The sequence below is a fragment of the Corapipo altera genome, unplaced genomic scaffold (assembly GCF_003945725.1).
Source record: "Corapipo altera isolate COAL_440 unplaced genomic scaffold, ASM394572v1 75, whole genome shotgun sequence".
Classification (NCBI taxonomy): domain Eukaryota; kingdom Metazoa; phylum Chordata; class Aves; order Passeriformes; family Pipridae; genus Corapipo; species Corapipo altera.
Genome location: NW_020884887.1, coordinates 4,815,650 through 4,833,062, shown reverse-complemented (window position 1 = coordinate 4,833,062; position 17,413 = coordinate 4,815,650). Strand labels below are relative to the sequence as shown.

The window sequence follows — 17,413 nt, the reverse complement described above, 5'->3', positions numbered from 1 at the left end:
TGGCTGTGTGCGGGGTGTGTAGGCTGTAGGCAGTGGCTGTGTGCGGGATGTAGGCAGTGACAGTGAGTGCGATGCTGTGCAGGTGCGTTGGAGCAGCACTGGCTGCTGGTGCCATCTGGTGGCATCTCCCACCCCAGACACTGACTTGAAGTGTTTCTGGGAAGGCAGGAGGAGGCTGGAGCCTGCTGGAACCAGCTCCCAGTTGGGGTGCTGGGGCTTGCTTCCCCGAGGCACTGGGAAGTGTATGTGGTTTTGATGGCTCAGGCCCCACCAAGGGGAAGCGCCTTTGAAAGAGTGTCCAGCATGAGGGCTGTGAAATGTGGATGTGGCATTCATGGCGTGGTGGAGCACTGGCTCCATCTGGCACCTCCCTGGGGGCTGCCCATCACCATCCCTGCTGGCTGTGGGGCTCTCGGGGTGGGGTCTGCAGGTGTGTGCACTGGAAAGGTGCTGGTGGGTGCAGCATTTCTGGGAATTAACACCACCCATTTCTGAGAGTCTGGAGCTCCACTGGACCCCGTGATTTCCTGAGACGAGTGCTTGTACGCAGGAGATTTGGTGGTTTCTGTTTCCTAACCTCTAGCTGTCCACATCTGGAGGCTGATAGCAGCCACATGTGCAACTGCTGTGGTGAGGCGGGAAGAGGAGGAGACCATGGGAATTCTCTGCTGCTTTGGCTGTTGACCAGTTAAACAACATGCGGAGTCTAATTTGCCATTTTACTCCTGGCAGAGTTACATGATTGCATCATGTTTTCTGCTTTTCAGAACTCAGGTTCCTGATTCCCTCAGCCTGCACACTGTGAGCACAAAAGCTGGTGGCAGGTCAATGAGGGAAATGGGACATTTCATGGACGTGTCACACAGAGAAGCAGGAATGAGCTGCTTTTCACATCCAGGAGGGTGTTTACCAACTGGATTTTGTGAGGGCAAAACCCCAGTGACACTCTAGGTTGCTCTATGCAAAGTGTCACTTGCAAAATGTCACCTCAGCAACCTGGTCTGATGGGAGGTGTCCCTGCCCATAGAAGGGACTTGGAACAAGATGATCTTTAAGGTCCCTTCCAACCTAAACCACTCTGGGATTCTGTGACACATTCCAGGGATGCTTGTGTCCCTCACACTGCTTTTGGTGCAGCAGCTCCGCTCTGTGTGCGTGACTGGGTTATTTTTAGGCTTTGGGATTGGGGCATATCCCTATTTTTGCTCATTTGGGCTTTCAAAGCAGAGGAGATTTGCTGTCTGCTGATCCACCAAAGTGACATGCTGGTGGTGGGTGTATGTGCCACCTGCCTTTGCCCTGGGATGCTCTGGCAGATCCCATCATGGTGCTTTCCAGAGAGTGGAGGATTGCCTTTTCTTGTCAAGTATGCAGTGATTTCCCATTTTCCTCGCCTCTCCTGCGTGTTTTCTGCACAGCTGTCGGGGAGGTGAGAACATGAGTCATCAAAAACATTTTTATAGGCTGAAGGAAGATTCATGTGAAGCGTGTTCATGTGAATCAGATTTATATTTATCACTATGCCATCTGTCCAGTCCATGACTGGGGGCTGAAACTGAATTTGTCCTGCATGGCCATGTTGCCATCAGATCCAAGTGTACTCTGGTCAGAAGGCCAAGTGTTTCCATTCGGTACTGAGCTTGAGTTTCCTCTCCAATCCATCTGCAGGCAGACAGCCAGGTGGACCAGGTTCGCCAGCATTTCTACGAAGTCTCACTAGAGTATGTCTTCAAGGTGCAAGAGGTCCAGGAGAGGAAGATGTTTGAGTTTGTGGAACCTGTAAGTGAACGCTCAAGCCCCCTCAGCCTGCAAAAACCAGGGGACTGTGTGGTGAAATGGGGAGTCATGGGGAGCTGGGCAGTGGTGTGGGTTGTCCTGCAGTGGGGAGGCTGGGGGCCTCCAGCCTCACCCCACAGCCCCTCTTAAAGAGGGAGGTTTGAAGGGGAAAACACTGTGGGAACCTTGGGGCACAGCGCCATTGGCTTAGTGGCCACGTATGTGCTGGAAGCATTTCAACATTTAATTTTTTATTGTGGGGACAGTTATTGGGGTGGGCTAGGCTGAGGGGCCTGAGCGATTAAAAGAAAAACACTTTTGACTGGGAAAAAACCCCCAAATTATAATTAATGTTCACAAGGAAAGAAGAGTGCAGAAGTGACAGAAATAAGGAAAAAAATGTTTTCCAAGATGTACCTTTGCCCAGGTGTTAAATCCTTTAAAGCTGCTCTGGGAGGGGCCAGACCTTCCAGTCCTTTGCAAAGGTGGTTCCTGCTGATCCAAAAATAACTCAGAGTTGGAAGAGGTGCAGCATGCTGTGCCTGACACCTCCTGGCTCTGCTCCTGGTGACCCCAGGGCCTGGGTAATGCAGAAACGGGGACAGAGGTGTGTGGGATCCTGGGATGGGGTCTTGCCTTGGCTCTGGGGGAAGGAAACACAACCTTGGCTTTGGGGTCCATTCAGAGGAGGTGTGAAGGTGAAATGAGGAGCAGGGCATCTCCCCAGGGCCCACCAGTGAGCCTGGGGGGCTTCAGGGCCCCTTCCCCTCAGCAGCAGTGGCTCTCGAGGCAGCTGTGAATCTCAACTGACCATCTCCATTTGTTTTGCCCCGACACAGCTGCTGGCATTTCTGCAGGGGCTTTTCACTTTCTACCACCATGGCTACGAGCTTGCAAAGGACTTCAGTGATTTCAAGACAGAGCTGACGATCAGCATCCAGAACGTGAGTGTGCCTGTGCCACATACCCATTGCTGTCACTGTCTGGCCAAGCTAACTCACCTTTTGGTGTATTTTAGTCATAGAATCACAGAATGGTTTGGGTTGGAAGGAACCTTAAAGCTCGTCTAGTCCCAACCCCCTGCCGTGGTTCCACTAGACCAGGTTGGTCCAGGCCCTGTCCAACGTGGCCTTGAACACTTCCAGGGATGGGGCAACCACAGCTTTTCTGGGCAACTTGTGCCAAGGCCTCACTACCCTCACAGGGAAGAATTTCTTTCTAACATCTAATCTAAATCTCTCCTCCTTTAGTTTAAATTCATTCCTCCTTGTCCTATCACTATTTCCCCACGTAAAAAGTCAATCTCCCTCTTTTTTTGTAAGCCCCCTTTAAGTACTGGAAGCCCTTGCCAGTTATGATAATATTTTTCCAGTAGCTTAAATCCAGGCCCAGGAAGCAAACCTGTCCTGTTGTTGTCCCATTTCCCACATGGCTGTAAGGACCCAGCTGAGGTCCCACCCCTTGTGGTGCCTCCGTGCTGCGGAGCCCACCCTGGGTCCATGCACTGGAGAAGACATTCCTGTTTTAATTTGCAGACAAGAAACCGTTTTGAAGGAACAAGATCAGAGGTTGAAGCTTTGATGAAGAAGATGAAGGAGAATCCTCACGAGCACAAAAACATCAGCCCTTACACAATGGAGGGTTATCTCTACGTGCAGGAGAAGCGTAGGTGTTGGGGTGGCAGAGCTGCCTGATGGGGAATGCGGTGGGTGGGAGTCTGGGGAAGGGGTTTGTAGGACACGAAGGCTGGTTCAGCAAGTACACAATTCCTGAAAGAAAGGAATTGGCCCAATGGATGGGATGTTAAGGTGGGAATGTGGGAGCCAGGTTCTCTCTGGGAGGGAGAATTACTGCCGGTGCCTCATAAAAGTCTTTCCCCTGAATAGAAGGAGGGTAATAACACTCAATCCAACTGGAAACTGTAGGTACAGGAATGTGTTATGTTAAATGATCATTAAACATAACAGATTGTTAATGGGAGGGCACTGGTTCTGGGAATAAACCCTACATTTGCTCTGTAGGTCACTTTGGGACTTCCTGGGTGAAGCATTACTGCACGTACCAGAGGGAATCGAAGAGGATCACGATGGTACCGTTTGACCAGAAATCAGGAGGAAAAGGGGTGAGTGCTGGCATGGAGCAGGATGGTGTCCTGGGGCTCTGCTGGGAAACACACAGCACTGCTGGCTACAGGCTCTCCTGGAAGCCAGACTCTGTCACCTTTATGGCAAGGTGACACAAATGCAGTGAAGTGGGGCATATTCATTCCAGACTGAACAGGTACCACGTGGAGAATTAACTTGTCGCCTTGTTTGAGAAAGAAAAAAGACAGAAAGCCCCCCAAAGCCCACAGATCTTGGTTTACCATGTGAACCCACTGCACTGCAGCGCCATGAGTGCCTGCTTCTCAGTCCCTCATTCCTGCTCCAAGATCTGGACAAGAGAACCTCTTCATTATTTTGCTCCTTCCCCAGTGCCTGTAACTTATTCAAGTTCAGGTTGGATAGAGCTCTGAACAACCTGGTCTAGTGGAACGTGTCTCTGCCCATGGCAGGGGATTGGAATGAGATAAACTCCTAAGTTCCTTTCCCACCCAAACCATTCTGTGATTCTCTGATGATCCTATGACTTGACCAATGAAGTTGTTTTGTTTTGGACAGAGCCACAGGAGAGTCTGGAGCTCCCTTCAGCCCTGAGGGAATGTGAGGAGCTGGGAGACCAGCAAACACCGTGTGCCCACTACTCCTGGGGCTGTATCCAGGACTGGCTTTGCTCCTCTATACTGCAGGAACAATAGACTCCTCCAGAGTATTCCCAACTGGGACAGTTTGCAAACACAATCCCCTTGCCAGGGAGCGCCTCAGGAGCTGGACAGGCTCCCGCATGGCTTCCTGCTGGGGGGAGGGCAGCTTCTAAAATTAATTTCCTCTTGCCTTGGAGCATCTTCATTAGAGCTCAGCATTAACATATCCCAACCCTGTAATCATCAGCAACTGCACAGTGTTTCATCTGGGCTCTTCCCATTTCAGGGCTCCCCCTGCACCTGGGGCACAGGCGCTGTGGTCAGCACCCTCAGCCTGTCTCACACCTTGCAGGAGCTCCTCTCCAGTGCTGTGCCAGGGCCCCTCTCCAGTGCTGTACCAGGGCCCCACTCCGGTGCTGTGCCAGGGCCCCTCTCCGGTGCTGAACCAGCCCTGCCAGTGCGGCTGCTCACCTAGGACTTGTGATTTGTGCCACCCTGGCATGGAACACTGCCTGTGCCAGGGCAGCTCTGGATGGGCCGCAGGGTCTGTTGGTGATGACTGGCATGAGCATCCAAGTGTGGAGCAGCCCAGGGACTTGGGGGCTGTGCTGCAGGGAATTTCAGGATCTGGCTGGAGCAGGCGCCAAGGTGCTGCAGGAGGAGGCTCATGGGTCACACAGGACAGTGCACGTGGTATCAGCCGCTCATGACTGTGCCTTGAGCTGTGGCTGAAGCTGGATATTAGTAGGATAGAAGCGGGGCATTCCCTGAATACTGGACAGGGAACTGGGCAGTGTGGGAGCAGCCTGGTGCTGGCAGCAGACCAGGCTGGGAGGACCAGGACCGGGTGGCCTCTGCTGAGCCCTGGGGAGATGCACTGCACAGAGCTCTCAGGTATGTGAGCTGGGTTTGTTCTGGGTTCCTCGTCTGGGACATGAGGCTTATTCATATGTTAGAAACCACAGAAGCACGTGAGAACGGTCACATAGGAATTAGGGCTTCTTCCCCCAAAACATGGTGTGTCCTGCAACATGGGCAAGGAACAGGAGGTGCTAGAAGCCAGCAAGAAAACTGCAGCATAGTTGCCATCACGGAGACATGGTAGAATGACTGGCACAACTGGATGGTTGCAAACTCTTTAGAAGGGATCAGCAAGGGAGAGGAGATGTTGAGGCAGGACTGTGTGTTGGAGAGTGTTTTGATTGTCTGATGGTGGGGTGGGATGTTTCTGTGTAAGAATCAGGGGGAGTCACCATCCCTGGTGGGATTTAACAGATGTTTAGTTGTGGCATGTGTGGACACGGGTTACTGGAGGGCTTGGCTGTTCTGGAGGAACAGTTGAACTCAGTAATCTTAGTGGTCTTTTCCAACTTAAACGATTCCGTGATTATAAATATATTTCCTAGAAAAATGAGGATGTCAGGGAACACGGTGGTCAGCCAAGGTGTCATCAGGAACAGCACAGAGAACACAGAAAAGTGTCTGTCTCCAGGAACTCCTTCAGAATTCATTTTCTCTTGAATCATCAGTGGAATTTAACAATTGCAGGAGAAATGTCTGTGCTGGCAGGGGCTGAGCCAGGATTTCCTCCAGCAGAGGACAGCAGTGCACATGGATCCTGCAGGATTGCTGCTCAGCCTGTGGAAATCCAGTACAACTTGGATGCAGAGAGGCATTCTCTGGATGAGAGAATGGTTTTGTCGTTGCTTTGTTATATAATAAACATTTTAAGGCATGTTTGCTCCTGTTAAGAGTCCTTGTGTGCAGAATGCTGCCAAAAATGCAGCCTGGAGTGAAAACTGACAGCCAGGTCTATGGTGTGTCATTCAGCAATGGAAAATAAAGCTGACTTTGCCCAGAAGTTGTGGTTCAGCACTCCCTGCCTGCCTGAAGCATGGGCTGTGTGATGCTTAATGCACAGATTTGGTCGAGGGCATCTTGAAGGGAAGGCTCCTCCTGAAAGGTTTTGGGCCAAACAAGAGTGAAAAGACTACTCCTTATGTCAGAGGTATAAACAGGTATTTCTAACAGGGTGATGTTCCCAAATCCCCCCTGGTTTGAACCTGTTCATTGACAGCAGTGGGTGCTGGGCACAGGCAGGTGTTCTTGGCCTCACCTGCGATTTTGTCTCTTCTCAGGGAGAAGACGAAGCTGTTACCCTGAAATCCTGCACACGGCGGAAAACAGACTCGATCGAGAAGAGGTTTTGCTTTGATGTGGAAGCTGTGGATCGGTGAGTGCCGAGAGGACACCCCCGGGGTTACGGTGACCGTGTGTAGGGAAGGGCTGTGCTCATCTGCACTTGGCTTTCCTGTGCAGTTTCCATGTCTCTCTTCTCCTTTAGTCATATCCTCTGTGAATGGAAAGCATTAATCCATGGAATCACACCTCTCTCTCAGCCAGGTGCTCTCCGTATATTGAGTTGGTGCTTAAGTTTACAAGGTGCCGAGTTTACTCAAGTCTCTCTGATTTTTATGTTGCTTTAGCACTTCTGCAAGGCTCTGACCACACAAGGGAAATGCTTTTCAGTCTGGAAAAGATGCTCTGTGAGTGTTTTGGCAGGGATGTGATGCCTCTTTCCAGCTCTGGGTATATGTTGGTCAGCTTTTGTGCTGGAGCACGGCTGTTGCTGGTCCACCAGATGATGGATATCTGGCTCATGCCTCTGGGCACTTTCGATTCACTTCTTTTTCCTAAAGGAGTAAAATGCTCCTGCTGTGAATTCTCATGTAGCAGCTGAGCCAGAGATATGTGTGGATTCATTCTACAGCACCTAGGAATGGGAGCCTGTTACCATATCTATTAGCATCGTGCATGGGTTATGTTTATAAACAGGAAAACCAGGCTGGCGTTTGTATTCCAAACGGAATTAGTCACTGCCTTGGATCTCCCTCGCTGCAGGAAGTTCACATGGTTCACAAAAGCCCACTCCAAAGCCACTCAGTGTCTGTGTCCTCCCAGTTTTCTGCCTGTCAGTGGTCCAGCTGTCTTCCCCTCTGCAGGAATGCCCAGGAGGTCTTGGAAAAACCCCAACTCATGGAAATCCGAGGTGTTGAATAATGCTGGAAAAACCCACGGTGTCTTTCCAGCCTGTGCTTCGGCAGCAGTTCGGTGCCAGCCCGTGGCAGGGAGGGGTTGGGGTGATGGAGCTGTGCCTGTGTTGGCTGAGGGATAAGATAACCCGGGGCTGCCTCCCACTCTCTGGAGCTGTGCTTTCCTCCAGAAAGCTGCAGTATTTCAGCTGACACAGGGATTTTTTTTTTTCCTCTACCCTGAGGATATTTTTTTATAATGTGAAAATCAAACTAAAAGTGGGAGGAGGAGAATAGAACCGCCACAATAGTTTTCTTCTGCAGCATGTTCAGAGGCAAATGAGCCTTCCCTTGATGTTTGGAGCCTGCCAGGCATGGGATCAAGAGCTTCTCCAGAAATCCGCCTGCTCCATGTAGTCATGGCAGGGGAGCGGCACCTGAGGAATTGCTCCTTTCATGTACGTGTTCCTGCTGCAGGAATGTGCTCCTGTCCAAGAGGGCAGGGGAGCAGGATGCCTGAAAGAAAAGGCTGTTTCTCCCCAGTGTACAGGTAGCTCTGCATACTTTGGTTATCAGAATTTTTAATTAGATATCTAAAATATTGATTATTCCCAAGATAAACTAAGAAGAAGAGGAAACAACAGGTTTTGTCGTGTCTAAAAGAGAGTGTGATGTGGTCAACCTGTCTCCCTCTTCCTGGGATGGATCTGGGCACCATCAGAGCATTGGGTGATGCTGTCAGTACCAGGGTTTGCTGGAGATCACCTTCACCTTGCCTGGCACTCAGGGTTTGGCCTGTTTTACAGAGCCCTGTGTGTCAAGGAATGGTTTCCTTACCAGTCTGGGGTTATTGGGGCTTGGCAGTGTGTGGGTGCCACCCTGAAACCACCCTGCCAGGCCTGGCCTGGCTTCACTGTGAGGCTCTAGGGATGTGGGGGACCTGGAACTCGTGGTGCAGAGGGGCTTGTTTGCAGCTGGAGGTGCTGGGGCTCACCTGGGAGAACCATCCCACTGCTCTGGAGGGCAGCCAGGCTCAGGCAGCAGGGAGTTTTCCTCTCTGGAAGCATCACTTTTCCATTTCATGCTGGAGGAGATCATCTCCAGCATAAGGACCCGAGCAGAGGCAAAAACTTCAGCTCACACTCTCCACCCAAGTGTGGGACCACGAATGATGGGATATCTCTGCCCAAGGACTGGCTGGAGCTGTGCCTGTGTTCACAAAACGCAGAAGGCTGATCTGTGGGCTTTTTTTGCTTCAAACTGGGGTTTTTTGGGATAGTTTGCTGCTTTTTTTGGTGGTTTATTATTGTCTCTACTGTTAGAGAACTAAGAAACTTGATGCCTTGTTCCTCAGCCCCATGCAGGAAGTCTGGATACAATGAAGGCAAACATGCCCAAAGTGCTTCTCTGTCTCCCATATACACTGGGTTTGACTTACAGCACTTCTCCCCTTTTGCAGCTGTGACTAAATTACTCATGTCACTTGTTGCTGTGGGGACAACGTGAAGTCCATGTCCTTCCCAGACTCTCCTAAAGCCTATTCAGTCGTGTTTTAAGCTCTCTGTGCACGGACTGTTCCAGTTTGTTTCATTTTGGCCTGACAGGTTGTGTCCGAGGTTGTGTGTGTCTCACTGACTGTCCGTGCTGACTTGCAGGGTGCTGTGGGACACAGTGAGATCCCGGTGTTATGCTGACACGGGCACAGGGGCTGGGAGCTGGAGCTCCTGGATCTCTGTACAGCCTGGAGGTGGCAGCCTCGGCCAGTCCTTCTCGAAAAAGGCATCACACAGAAACGAGCTTGTTGTCAGTGTTGCATTTTGGGAAGCTGGTACTCAGGCATGGGGTGCAGGGCTGGAGTTTATAAATAACACCCTAAATAGCAACGGCTAAGAGCTGTTCCTTGTTAGGGGGGGAAAAAATGTGTTTTTTTCTCCTGTAAAGATGATACAGCATTGTTGAGATGAAAAACCGGAGCCTAATCTGTTATTACAGCATTGCTTCCTTGTCATAGAATTACAGAATCCCAGAATGGTTTGAGTCAGAAGGGACCTTAAAGCCCATCTTGTTCCACCCCTCTTCCACTAGACGAGGTTGCTCCAAGCCCCATCCAGCCTGGCCTTGGTGTTTGCAAATAGTTCTGTTGTTCACTGTAGCAAGTTTTTTATTGTTTTGTTACAGCAAAATTAACCCCAGAATGGTGTTCTAGTGTCTGACTGAAATACACCCCCAGTGTGATGGATACTGTGTTTTACTGTTAATGCTCTTTTTTCATTAAGTAAACTTATTTGCAGTCTCTGCATATTAAATCAGGTTTGTAAACAAAGTAAACAGGGATGACAGCCGGTGTCTTACAAAATGAGCCTGAGGAGGAGGAGTATCTCATTTGACTGATGACAAAAGCTTTGTCGTTTAGGATAATGTAGGTCACTGCTCTGGGCCAGAAGCGAAGTGCTTCTACGTGCCAGTTGGCTTTTATGGGAGCAGGAGGTTTTCAAAATGGGGAGTTTGGTTTCCTGGTTGTTCATGAAGGCAGTGAGCTCTGCAGGTACCACCATTCCCCTGGGCTGTTCCTGAGGGGTCTTGGCACTGTGCTCTGTGGGCAGTCTGATTGTAGAATAGAATCCCAGAATCACTGAAGTTGGAAAAGACCTCCAAAATCATTGAGTCCAACCTGTGACCAGTCCCTACCTTGTCAACCAGACCAGAGCACTGAGTGCCATGTCCAGTTGTTCCTTGAACACCTCCGGTGGTGGTGACTCCACCACCTCCCTGGGCAGCCCCTTCCAATGTTTGACAACCCTTTCCACAAAGAAACTGTTCCTGAGAGAAGAATTGGCATGGCAATGGCTACGTGGTTGCGTTGGGGTGAGTGAGCTGCCAGGCACCTGCCAAGCATTCCCCTGACCAGATGGTTTTCCCTAGGAAGGCTGTTGGCCTTGCTCTGGGTAAGCACCTGACAGGTCTGCATGTCTCTGAGAGCCACCCTGACCGTGGCAGGACCTGCTCCCCACTTCCCTGTGCTGAGACTGGGCGGCTGGCAGGGACCCCACCTCTGCTGGTGTCCGCGGCTCCGGCGGTGCTCTGGACAGCACGTGCAGTTCAACTTGTGCTTGTTCCTCTGCCAGTGTCGCCTTTCCAGTGACCTTTAAAACAAAGCGTTGGGGGGTTGTCACAGGCAGGCTGGTGATGAGGGATGAGGCTCCTTTCCTTGTCGGTGGCCACAGTGACCCACAGAACTGGTGGTTGTTGTACTGATGGTGCTTTAAGCTCTACACGGACACTGAGACTTTCTGAGTTCAGGAACAAAGTCTTCCCCTTGTTTCCATCTTTCCTCATCTGTGTTTTGGGTCTGCATCTGACTGCTGATGCCCTGACCTGTGGCCGTGGGGACTTGTCTGGGGTCCTTGCTCTGCTCAGATTGGGACCGTGAACATCTCTGCACGTTCGGCTCTGCTCAGCCCTCAGCCTCTCTTATTAATCCACTCTTACATGTTTTCATCCAGCAGTTTAGATTGTCTCACTGTGATAAGCTGCTGTAAGAGTTGCAAGTTCTTATCTGTTTCTATTGCTTTCCTTATTTATTTGTTTTTCTGGAAGAAGGAAAAGCTATTGGACTTTCTCATTTTCTCGATGTGCTTAGTCACAGCTCCTTAAGGCCAGGCTTTTTGTCACAAAAGCTGAGATATTGAGAAAATTCAAATTTCCTGTGTGGTCTCATATGGAAAAATCTTCCGTTTTTAGATTGTAGCATATTGAAAATGTACTTTCTTGTGAAGTGTTTGCCATGTTCTGCTGTGGTCTCACCCTCCTGCACCCACTCCATTTAGAAATGGGTTCCTTCTGATCCCAAATCTCAACCTTGCGTCCCAGAAGAAGGCAAAGGGGTTTGGTACCTGGAGGTGGAAATGCAGGATGCAGGTCAGGAATGAATGAGCAGGTCCTTGATCTTGTTTGACACAAGAGCTCCTATTTGTACATCTTGGATGACAGATCCAAGAGGGCATCCTGCTGTCCTGATGCCACTGTTGTGGGCTGACTGGGATTGGCAGGCTCCTCCATGTGGATCTGGGTGCATCCCACGTAAGGTTTTGGGAGAGGATGGGAGCTGCCCCACAGCAGAATGTGTATTTGCTGCTTATTACCTGTATAAATAATTATCTGTATAAATGACCCCCAGTATTCAGGGTGATTTTTTGAGGGAGGGGACAAGGACAGATCCATTTTGTTTATCTTTTGGGAAAGTAAGTCACAGCAGGATATCTTCCCCATTGCTGAATAGCTGAGACATCCCTAATCTAACAAACACACTTCGGGAAGTAGTTGATCTTCCAGGAGACTCGGTGAGGACTCCATGAGGATGAGGCTGGCTGCAGGCAGTATTTCAAGGCGGGCTGATGCTGACAGTGTTGGCAGGAGGCTGATCCAGCGCCAGCCATCAGACCTGGCTGTAAGCACAGGGTACTCCGTGGGCATGGGCCACATCAATTATGAATGAGTTGTAATGTGTGGGTGCATTTTAAATTTATCACAGCCAGGAAGATGGTTCTGCTCAGGAAAGTGATGCAATGGGTGCCCTGGCAAATAAACACTGGGGGAGGAAATGCAGAGCTATTTGCAAGGGAAATTTGGCTTAATTCAATTTTGTGGCCCCTCCCCTTGTGCTGGTAAAGAAGTTTGACTTTGAAGTGAAGCCAGAGGAGTTGTTTGTTATCTGCTCAGAGTCAGAACAAACATTTTCGTGTTATCACCTCTGCCCTGCTCTGAGGGAACCTGGCAGGTCAGATACCAGCACTGCCACACCAGGACCAAACACTGCTGGTACTCTGCTCTGGTGTACCCTAAATGGAGGGTTTAAAATTCTTTGTTTTAATGTCTTGGCTAAAGAGACAGAAATCCCAATATTTTATTTTCCCGTGTTTCCCTAGCTGAGCAAGAGCCCTTCCAGGGCTTTCTGCCTGGGATATCTGTGCCTTCAGCAGCAGCGTGGCTTAAACTCAGACTTAAGCCCTGGCTTAAGTGACCATTCAGCTCCCCAGGTACCAGTTGCTTTGTACCTGCACAACAAGGAGCTTTGTGCCGTGTTTTGAACATATTTGCTGTTGGATGTAGAGCATTTTCCCTGTCAGATGGGGCAATGGTTAAGTGGTTTCCTCTTCCCTTCAAAGTGAGTAAACTTCCAAACCACTAAGCTGGTGAGTATTGACTGACTCACCAATGGGATTAACAGAGATCAAGCACATTATGTCTGGTTTTCTTGGACCCGGGCTTGGTGCAAGGCTGAGCACACGGCACCCACTGGTGGGACAATGCTGAGCTGCTGCACATGCTGAAAGCCAATGGCTAGGTGGCTTGGATGGGGAACTGAGTCAGGGGAGAGGGTTTAATCCTCTGTTCCTTGCCTGTACATGCCACAAAGCAACAGAAGACGGGCCAAACCCACCACTTGAAAGCCCCCGTTGATGTTTACTCTTCTAACAGAGGACTGGCTCTTATCAAGGACCAAAGGGCTTCTGCAGACTGTTGGTGCAGCTCACGTTCTCCTCCTGAATCACCCTTGGGAAGTGCAAGTTGCAAATCACCCCTCTTCCCAGGCTTTATCAGTTTTTGAGGATTTAGTTCTGAACAGAGCCTACGTGCTCTGCGGAACACTCTGTGGAACACGCCTGCTCTCCGCAGGCGGTTGGCAGCTTCCAAGGTTTAATCACTCTTCCCACCTTGTGCCCTGGCATCCTGGTATCCCAGAGCAGTGATCCTGACTCGTCTGCCATTCTGGAACCTTGTGTTTTGCCATGAGTGGGAAGAGCAGTGTCAGAGGTGTGTCATAGTTCCCCTGGATGAAACCCCAGGAGCAGAGAAGCACCAGCAGCCCCCCCGAGCCTGCTGAGCCACGCGACGCTCGGGCCGTGCCTGTGTCTCCCCGTTGCCAGGGATTCTGCCTGCTCTCCTCCAGCAGGAATAGCTGCTGTGCTCTGCTAATGCATCTGAAAATAGCCCGTGAGGAAGCAGCAGGGTTAGAGCAGACACCCAGAACAGATCTCACTGTCTGGCTGAGCCTGGGGGCTCTGCCCAGCCCCGCTGGGGGGAGCAGCAGTGGCGCGGGATGCAGCCACCCCTTAGGAGCTGGAGACCCAGTTCAAAGGCACGATGCTGAGGAGGTACAGCAGTAGCCGGGCTGTGTGTGGGGATCAGCTGGCTGTGGGATGAGCTGGGAAGTGGAGATGGAAATCCTGACAGCTTGCAGCCAAGCGAGGTGCAGTGAGTCGCCAGCCCACGGCGTGGGAGCACAACACTGGCTTCAGTGCAAACACGCACCATAGCTGAGGTTGTGCAAACACTCTCCAGCTTGTTAAATACATCCTGACCTTGCTGGTCGTGCTTATCAGAGCACGTAATTGAGGTTTAACTCCTTGCATGGAAAGGATGTAGCGTCCACTCCGTCCACTCCGGAGCGTGGAGGTGGCTTTGGCCCTCAGGCGAGGGCGGGACCAGTGCTGTCCTCTGGCTCCTGTGCTGTGTGTGCAGTGCTCAGGCCTTTCCCCTTCTCATTATAATAAATGAGCCATCATTTTCTGGAGGCTGGATTTACAGGGCAGCTCAGGGCTGTTGTGTGTGTGTGATGGCAGGGGCAGGACCAGCACCCTGGGGCAACCAGGACTCCTGCAGTACTCCCCTGCTGCTGGAGGGGTGCACAGACCAGGATCACCTTGCTGCCACTGCTCCCTGTGACAGCAGGGTATGGGCAGGGTCAGGGCACTGGCACAGCCATGCTGGCACCAGCGTTCTGGGGATGTAATACTTCTCGCAGCAGAAGGTCCCCTCCATGAGCTGGTGCATGGGGTGGTGGTGGGACATGGAGGACTGGGATGTGTGGGACTCCTGCTTGCTTGGTTACCTTCCTTGGTTACCTTCCTTGCCTTCTTCTGTTGCTGGATGGACCTGCTTAGCCCAGGGCAGGCTGAGGGCCAGAGGAGGAATTTGGCATCCAACTCTTATACTAAACCCACTGGAAGGGTGTGTCGATCATTGGAGATGTCCTCTGCTTGCTGGCTGATCCTGGTCAGGACCTGCAGGGATGTCCATGGAGAGGTCAGGCTGGGCTCAGCCCCATTTGCTGGGACTTGGCTAGAAAGAAGCTTGTCCTCTTTCCGTCTTCTTCTCATGGGAAATTTATCTTTGCTTATTTTATTTTATTTTGCTTTCCATCCGGCAGTTTATTTACGGCGTCCCCTTTCTCTCTGCAGGCCGGGCGTCATCACCATGCAGGCGCTTTCGGAAGAAGACCGGAGGTTGTGGATGGAGGCAATGGATGGCCGGGAACCGGTGAGCAGAAATATTACCCAAAAAGCAGAGAAAATTGTGGAGAGCTTCTGGTAGCCCAGGGCAGATTGTTTGCTGTGGAACCCGCTGTCACGCAGCACCTGCCAGCCCGTGTGAGAGCTGTATCCGTGGGGCAGCTCCTGCCTCCTGCCAAGAGAATAGTTTAATCCCTTGGTTAAATATTTGAGGTAATACTGTATCTCCTGTGCTTGGATTGCTTGAAGGTGCGGTAGAGAGGAGGAGGGTAGGCTTGGCCAGCACAAACACGCTGCTCTGCTGTGCTGAAAGGAAAACATGGCAAAAAGAGCAGTGGAAGAAAATATGCTGTAGATTTCCAGGGCTTTTTGAGTCCTGCGACTCCTTGGCAGCCGTTTGTCAGTCTGGTAGAGAATTGCACGTTTTGTGTGAGCGGAGGAGCGTGGCCCCTGTTCCCCGTGCTTGCTCTTGCCCTGCCAAAGGCTTCCTCACCTCTGGAAGGGATTCTGGAGTTTTGCAGGTTGTTAGTTTTTGTTTTTGAATGCGTTTTCAAACCTTCCTGCCAGCTCGAAAAGTTGGCCGGTTCCAAGTGGGTCCCTTGGAGGGTGCAGGTGGTGGTGTTGGCCCATCCTGGCTCGGCATGGGGGCTCTCCCATGGCACACATGGCACCACCGAGCAGCCAAGACCAGCCTGTGACCTCCATTCCTTGGCGTGGCCAAAAGCATATCAGAACACGAAAAGAAGCCGTGCACAGAGCCAGAGCAGCCCAGGCTGTTCCATGACAGCTTGTGTGGTTTGGAGTTGGGTGTCTGTGCTCCAGGCTCGAGTCAGGCTCTGACAGTTGGAGTGGAGTCCATGTGGCAAGTGGGGGTGTCACATCCCAGCACAGCCTCCTGCCACAGACTGGTACTGGTTTGAGCAAATCCCCCCAAATCCATGGAAAGGTTCTTATTTACCACAGAAAATGTTCATTGTAGCCAGGTGAGGTGTGGATACGTGAGGTTGTTCCGAGAGTGCTGGAAAGCACGTGCTGGGCTTAGTCAAGCACTTGCTTTTGAACATGCAGTGGTTCAGAGATCGGGAGGCTGGGTGTGGGAGGCTGCTGCCCTGCATTTCAGGGAAAGGATTGCATTGTGGATTACAGCCAGGTCCCAAACTGGAATTGTAGATCCATCAGGTAATTCAGGTAGGACGGGAGCTCGTGAGGTTTCTAGTCCAACCTCCTGCTCAGAACAGGTTGCTTGGGGTGTTACCTGGTTGGGAGCTGAGAGCATCCAAGGGAGGAGAGGGCACAGTCTGCCTATCCAAGGGAGGAGAGGGCACAGCCTGCCTGGGCTCAAGCCTGGATGCTTCCCTGGCCTCCTGATCCCCTGACTGAACCTCTTCTGTTTGAATTTTCACCTGCCAAGAGAACCTGTGGCTGCCCCATCTCTGGAAGTGTTTAAGGCCAGGGTGGGCATGGCTCGGAGCAGCATTGTCTAGTGTAAAATGTCTCTGCCCATGGCAGGGAGTTGGGACTGGATGAACTTTAAAGCCCCTTCCAATCCAAACCATTCCATGATTCGATGAATCTGTGACAGCCTCTGTTTCCTTTTTCAATCAACTGTTGAAACCTTTGCTTGGGATGACGAGCCAGCTCCTCCACCTTGGCTCTTGAGCCCTGGGAAAGCTGTACTGAGACAACCAGCTCCAGGTGCCAGCTGTCTTGATCCCTCTTAAATGAACCCCTGCTTTGATTCTGGTTGCACCCGGAGACCAAATAGATAATATTTTCCATTTCTTCAGAAGCAAAATGTACATTGCTGCTCCCAGTCTGAGTGAAGCCTTGTCCTCCTCCAGCCTGCTCACCTGCTTCCCACTGCCCATCTCTGCTGGGAGCTGCTGTTGCAGGGATGGGAAACCCAGTCACCTGCAACAAGAACTGCCAGAATATGGTCATCCAGTTGTGTGTTGACCTGCACAAGAGCAGAGCCACTCTGTAGAGGTGCAGACAGAGATTTTGGGTGCTTGCAAAACGCTGTGCATGTGAAAGGAGCTGCGGAGCAACCAGTACAGGACTGCCTGGATTATCCTGTTCCAGAATGTGGTTATGAGAACTCCTTCAAAGACACGCAGGTCTTCGTGCCGCCTGTGTGTTGCTGTTCCTCCCTATCGTGCCCATCAGCTGAGGGCAGCCTGCTCATCCAGCATGTCAGAGGTTGTGGCTGCGCATTAATGCAGCACTTCATGGCACTTAAATGCTAATGGCTTAAACTGGCCTTCCAGGTGTGGAGTGGGAGCCATGGGAATGCAGCCCATATGGAAACAGGTCCAAGAGGCACTTTACTGATGAAGGTGGTGCGTGTTGACAGATGAGGCACCTCCTTGTCCTCAGATATCCTCCTCCATCCATCAAAAATGGAGTTGTGGGCTGTTCTGTTTGGGTTCTTATCTCGAAACACCAGGGTGTGGTGTGTTACCTCTCCACAGAGATTTCCTTGAACAAGAGACAAGGATTTAACCTTTAAACTCCTAGAAATATCCATCCTATGCTTTGACTTTGTTTCTGTAACCAAAGAACCCTACTGG

General features: G+C 51.1%; 1 protein-coding gene across 3 annotated transcripts in view; it reads left to right on the top strand.

Annotated features, from left to right (window-relative positions):
• ARHGAP26 (Rho GTPase activating protein 26) overlaps positions 1–17,413 on the top strand; it is a 115,789-nt gene that overhangs the window by 22,876 nt on the left and 75,500 nt on the right. For all 3 annotated transcript variants that reach the window (XM_027643344.1, XM_027643345.1, XM_027643346.1), the window contains exons 6-11: positions 1,669–1,779; positions 2,616–2,720; positions 3,312–3,441; positions 3,798–3,898; positions 6,658–6,752; positions 14,793–14,871. In XM_027643344.1, coding sequence (XP_027499145.1) covers positions 1,669–1,779; positions 2,616–2,720; positions 3,312–3,441; positions 3,798–3,898; positions 6,658–6,752; positions 14,793–14,871 — 621 coding nt within the window. The remainder of the gene's footprint in view (positions 1–1,668; positions 1,780–2,615; positions 2,721–3,311; positions 3,442–3,797; positions 3,899–6,657; positions 6,753–14,792; positions 14,872–17,413) is intronic.